Genomic DNA, 6,437 nt, shown 5'->3' on the forward strand with positions numbered 1-6,437 from the left:
TTCAGATATATATGAATATAAATCTAATATAATTATATGAAGCATACAAACACACCATGGTAGAGGAAAATTAATTAATGGCCCATTTATCCATAAATAATTAAAATACATATTTATTGATTACAATAAACAATTTCAAAGACAACAATTAGCAACAATTATACTTTACCCAATATCTTTCATACAAACCCTAGTCCAATTTCATCAAACATAAATTTACAAAAACGAAATTAATAAAAAAACCAAACCCTAGATCTAGATCCACATGCACATGAAACATCTATAAAACTAACTAATTGTTCACTAAAATCAAGAAACATGGACCAAATAAGGGTATGATCTTGTTTCCCTCCCTAATTTACCCTAGTACATTTAAAACTTGGATCTAATTTACTTCATAAGTAGCTCAAGCACCATAGAAGAGAGAGAAAAACAAAACTGTAATTACTCACTAACCAACCATTAAAACTTTAAAAAAAGTGTGGAATAACATTTCCTTATCTTCTATAACCTTTCCACCAAAGGATTTGAGACCAAAACCTTCTCCCCTTAGTAGAGCAATTTTTGGGAGGTGTCCAAGGCCTCCTCACCTTTCTTTCACGGGTTGAAGTGAGTAACCCGAGGAGTAAGAAGGTTCTGCAGTTGTTTTATATGTGGGTCATTTGTAGGGGCGGCTGGTGATTGAGCCGCCCCTACAAATCGAAGCTATGTATATGGGGGCATTTGTAGGGGCAGCTCAATCACCAGCCGCCCCTACAAATAGAAACTCCAGGGACGGCTGGTGATTGAGCCGCCCCTACAAATCAGACCCTATTTGTAGAGGCGGCTCATATCACCAGCCACCCCTGCTGTTCCATTTGTAGGGACGGTTGATGTCTGAGCACCTGAGCACGCCACTGTAGGGGCGGCTCCATCACTGGCCACCCTTAAAAAAAATTGAATCGTTGCTAAAAATCGTTTTTTACGTAGTGGTACGGCATGGATTCATGCGTTAGCCACTCATCGTCCTTCCTTCACTTCTTTGTTCCGATCACAAATATCAATCCCTCGACCACCCTGGGGGAATCATATCTTTTCGACTTTTCATAATGGAAATTGGAAAAATCTAAACACCTACTCTCCATTTGAATCGAACCTGCGAACGAGTTTCGATCGCGCGCCGGCGCCGGTTCTGGCCGAACCAAGACTGAGATCCGTGTTTTTTTTATCACATATGCTAGAATTCAGTCGCCTGAGGGTCTTAGGCGATGGGTTTTTCGGGTCCGTCTGCTGTCTTTTGCTGTTGAGCTGGCGTAAGCACCAAGATGCCAATAAGTAGCCATGGAGATAGCGTTGTAATCGAAATCGACATCCAGCAAACTACAGCAAGGAGCGGTGTTTACGATGTGTACGATGTCACATGCACGTACATAGACACGCAGAGGCCTTCGGCAATGTAGAGAGGACAAAAATGTGGGCATATATCGAGAGACCTGCTAGCTAGACAGCAGAACATTCATTCGTATGCTTGTAGAACGAACGTAAAATATCATCGTGTCTAGCTTTCTCCGTCCCTGCTTGTAGGCATTCGATGCCGTGTTTGATACTCCTAAATAAAATGTTCACCAAATTGCCCGATAAATAATGCCCCGGCTCCTCGGTACGGAAACGTACTTTGCAACGAAAAGCATCGCCATGGCTTCTTCCCCTCTGCTTCTGTGCGTCCTCCTTCTATGCAGCTACTGTTTGATTGCACTTGGAGGCAATGAGCGCGGCTTTGTTGTGGTGCCAACAAGCACCTCTTCGCCATCCAATCCTGCAGCGTGCTCACCGGCACCACAAGGTATGCAATGCAATGCTACTGATGAATACGAATCAAAGTTTCAGACTAACTCTTAAGTGCTATCCGTGTCAGTGACTTCTGATCCCAACCGTGCGTCCATGCCGCTGGCGCACCGGCACGGACCGTGCGCGCCGGCATCGGTGGCGGCCACGAACAGGCCGTCCCGAGCCGAGATGCTTCGCCGGGACCGCGCTCGCAGGAACCATATCTTGCGCAAGGCATCAGGGCGCAGGATCACGCTGTCCGACGTGGGCGTGAGCATCCCGACGTCCCTGGGCGCCGCCGTGGACTCTCTGGAGTACGTCGTCACGCTGGGCTTCGGCACGCCGGCTGTGTCGCAGGTCCTCCTCATCGACACCGGCAGCGACCTGTCGTGGGTGCAGTGCCAGCCCTGCAACTCCTCCACGTGCTACCCGCAGAAGGACCCCCTGTTCGACCCGAGCGCGTCGTCCTCGTACGCGCCCATCCCGTGCGACTCCAAAGCGTGCAGGGACCTTGACACCGACACCTACGCCAATGGCTGCACCAACTCCAGTGGCACCTCCCTGTGCCAGTACAGGGTCCAGTACGGCAACGGGGACATCACAGTGGGGGTGTACAGCACGGAGACGCTGACGCTGAGCCCACAGGTTTCGGTCAAGAACTTCAGCTTCGGCTGCGGCTTGGTCCAGCGTGGCACGTTCGACCTGTTCGACGGCCTCCTCGGGCTCGGCGGCGCCCCAGAGTCGCTCGTCTCGCAGACGGCGGAGACATACGGCGGCGCCTTCTCGTACTGCCTCCCGGCGGGCAACAGCACCACCGGGTTCCTCGCGCTCGGCGCGCCCAGCAACAACACGGCAGGGTTCCTGTTCACGCCGCTGCACAGCGTGCCTCAGGTGCCGACGTTTTACTTGGTCAATCTCACCGGTATCAGCGTCGGAGGGACGCAGCTCGACATACAGCCGACCGTGTTCTCCGGAGGCATGATCATAGACTCCGGCACGGTCGTCACGATTCTCCCGGAGACGGCCTACTCGGCGCTGCGGACAGCCTTCCGGAGCGCCATGTCCGCGTACCCGCTCTTGCCACCGAACAACGACGAGGATCTCGACACGTGCTACAACTTCACCGGCAACAGCAACGTGACGGTGCCGACCGTTGCCCTCACGTACGACGGCGGTGTCACGATCGACCTCGACGTGCCTTCGGGGGTTCTGCTCGACGGCTGCCTTGCGTTCGTCCGAGGGCCCCCGGATGGCCATATCGGAATCATTGGCAATGTCAACCAGCGCACGTTCGAGGTGCTGTACGATTCTGGCCGCGGACACGTCGGATTCCGGCCAGGCGCTTGCTGAAGTACGTCTCAAGTGCATGCTGCTGTATTTCAAAATTTCACACGGTCGTCATACAAGAATCGCAGCTGAAATAATGGATCGGAAGGATGGTACGTGCAGTAAGTGAAAACTAGACGAGCAGGTTTTTTTTTTTGTTTGTTGTTGTCATGCCTAAATATATTATCAGTCAATATAAAGGAACAATGCTATATTTATATTTTATCTGTGGCTTAAAAATTGCACATGTACAACTACGATTTCACTTTAGTTTTATATAGCGGCAATATAATTCTGGCAAAACATCAGACAAATATGCACTGTAAGGTCGAACTAAAAAAGAGGGTACATTATATGCCCTTTGATTTTTTTTTTAAAAAAAATAGGGATGACGTATCTATGATAACAATTTTATTGGAAGCAGATCAATGTTGTAATATTGCAGATATAAGTGACATGCTCCCAACATATTTAAATAAATTAAATAATCTAATTTCGAATATAACAAGCATATTACACAGAGAAAGGTCATATAAAAATGTGATATAAATGCACAGGAGGTATTCCAAAGCTTTTATAGAATAAATACAGCTACTCTTGCTCATATCAACATTAAACATGGCATGTAGATGAAGAAGGCAAATTATCAACATAAACATATTTGTTTATTTATATTTGCTCTTAAATCAGCGGGTTACTGTATGAGACAACCTTCTGTTGGGGGGGAGGCCCAGCCTATGGGCACCCCCACGGTGCTCGGGCGTCCTTACCCCCTCTCTCTCTCAGCGGTGCAGCCAACACTTCGCACTGGCAGATTGATGGATGCACTACGGCAGCGGGAGGAGAGTTCCGTAGCGCGGCGCTGCCTTTTTGCCAAGGCGAATAGAGAGAGCCTCGCGCGCTGATTCCACGCTCGACCTACACGCGGACCAGTCTTTTCGCTAGGGTGATACGGTGAGTGCCCTGACAATCTGAGGATGGATCCTTTCGTCGGGGCGAATAGGTGGCGCGTCAGCATGCTGAAGTGCCTCAGACTATTCGCCCGTACGAATAGCCGCCGCTCGCCAGGAAAATTGGTCCCGTTAGGTACTATGTCGGCATTTTGCTTGGGCGAATAGTTGACGTCAGGTCGCGTGACTAACTTTGTAGGTTTCGCCCCTAAGAGGAGTCCGTCGCGGGACAAGGTGCCAATAGCCCTAGTCTGTCGTGGCCCGCTCGGTCGGCAAAGAGGCAGCATAAGGCGGGACTAGTCGGGGACCAGAGGGCCTACGCCATCCGGGGCGGGTGTTATCTCCAAAATGGCGAACATGTCCTGAGCGGACGGGAATATTCCCCGAATGTGCAGTAGTTGCAGGGGCAATGTTGTTCGTAGGCTGCCCGCCGGCCTGTATAAATAGCCCCCTTGGCGGGGATTGTAAAAGAGAGACATGCGGTTCCATAATGAATACATGAGTTTTGTTTTGTCCACCCAGTGTTCGAACTGGTATTCGGTTGCTTGATTCGCTCGTTCCTCAACCCGATGTTTGAAGGCTAAGGCCTAGAACAACATTGGCGCCCACCGTGGTTGTTGCTCGAGGTTATCATGCCACCAAAGAAGTCGAAGATACCGACAGACAGAGTGGAGCCATCCGCAGCTGCCGCAGCCGCCGCCACAACGGCGGAAACAACCACCCAAAGTGGTGCAGCAGCGGCGGCGACCGCGGTACCATCCGCACCCAACCCACAGCCAGATGGCACTGCCACAACTCGAACCCGTCAGGAAACGCCAGAAGGCATCGCCGAAGAGATCTAACTCTCTCAAGACGGAAATGAAATCGAAGAAGATGAAGACGGCGAGATCACTGATCAGGCAAGGGAATTGAGGAAGCTAGAGCAGTACTAGCAAGATATCGCGAGGCTGCAGTGTAAAAAGGACTAGCTGTTACAGCGGGCCACGGCGCGGAACAGAGCCGATCAAACTCAACGAGCCATTCGGCAGGCCGAAATCCAAAGAGACAGACTACATAGAGAAATCTGAGCCCTTCATGGAGCGGGGGCTGCAGGGAACGCAATGGGGACAAAAACCTTGCAATCCCTGTGGACCCAGCGCTAAATGAGAATGCCAAGGCATACGACTCAACTTCGTCCTTGCCCAAAGTGCTTCAGCAGTACCCATGACCGCTAGGTTACAAGCCACGTATTCCAACTTTCGACGGAAAGGCAAACCCAATGAAATTCCTAGCTAGCTATGAGACCACTGTAATTTTCGCTAGAGGAGACACGCAAACTCTGGCGAAGTCTCTCATCATGGCAGTCGAAGACATCGCACACGATTGGTACACTTCGCTAAAACCTCTCTCAATCCTTTCTTGGCAGCAACTCAAGACGGAGTTATTATCCACCTTCCAAGGATACTAGTCTCGGGCGAAAACAACAAGAGACCTCCTCAATTGCATCCAAAGAGACGATGAAACCCTATCCGAATATCTGGAGAGATTCATTCAGATTAAGGTGCAAGTGCCAAACGCCCCAGAGGAAACAGTGATAGCAGCAGCGATCGATGGCCTAGCCATAGGCCAATGCGCCGCCCATTTCGCCACAAAGCAACCCCAGTCTTTAAAGGGGTTGTTTGATGTAATGGGCAGTTATGCAAGGTCAGACGATGACCTCAAAAGGCGAAAGGCAACTCGCAATTCATGGATACAGGCAAACAAAACCCCAAGTCCTCCGCAAACACCAGTGCAGCGGAATGTCAGGCCCTTTCGCTCAATCAATAATCTCTAGGAGGTATCGGGACAGTCTTTGATAGATCAGGTACCGCACGTACCGTCGCCGAACCAGCAACATAGGGGTTTCGACCATCCTAATCGAGGTGGCCGCGGAGGCCGTGGAATGCACAGCGGGCTAGAAGGCAGAGGCCAAAGACCCCCATACTGTACCGTCTGCGGCGAAAACGTCGACCACGTTACAAAAGATTGCAAATACAATAGAATGGCGAGAGAACTCAAGGAGCAAGACGACGCCACAAGAAGCAGTAAACCATCCAAGCACATGTTCCGTAGTGCCAGTCGTGAAATCACGCCCCACCGCCCTTTCAGCCAACCTTACATACCGACAAGCATCAGTACTTTGCAGCAACCAAGTTACCTACTGGGATACTACCAATCACCATACACCTGGCAATAGCCTACTTATCTGGCATATCAGCATTCGCCCAGCATCCAGTGCACTTGGCCGCTGTATCTTCGCCAACTCAGCAAGAGCCGCAGTAGTCTAGCCAAATACACCTAGCAAAGCCAGAGCGCGCTCAGGAACACCAAGCAGTA

At 50.4% G+C, this 6,437-nt stretch overlaps 1 protein-coding gene across 1 annotated transcript; it reads left to right on the forward strand.

Annotated features, from left to right (window-relative positions):
* Positions 1–1,719: 1,719 nt before the first annotated feature.
* Positions 1,720–3,291, forward strand: LOC136519669 (aspartyl protease family protein At5g10770-like). The gene is made up of 2 exons (XM_066513047.1): positions 1,720–1,822; positions 1,895–3,291. The coding sequence occupies exon 2, from the start codon at positions 1,921–1,923 to the stop codon at positions 3,154–3,156; it is 1,236 nt and encodes a 411-aa protein (XP_066369144.1). The 5' UTR covers positions 1,720–1,822; positions 1,895–1,920; the 3' UTR covers positions 3,157–3,291.
* Positions 3,292–6,437: the final 3,146 nt, after the last annotated feature.

Source organism: Miscanthus floridulus, chromosome 18 (genome assembly GCF_019320115.1).
Source record: "Miscanthus floridulus cultivar M001 chromosome 18, ASM1932011v1, whole genome shotgun sequence".
NCBI classification, from domain to species: Eukaryota; Viridiplantae; Streptophyta; class Magnoliopsida; order Poales; family Poaceae; genus Miscanthus; species Miscanthus floridulus.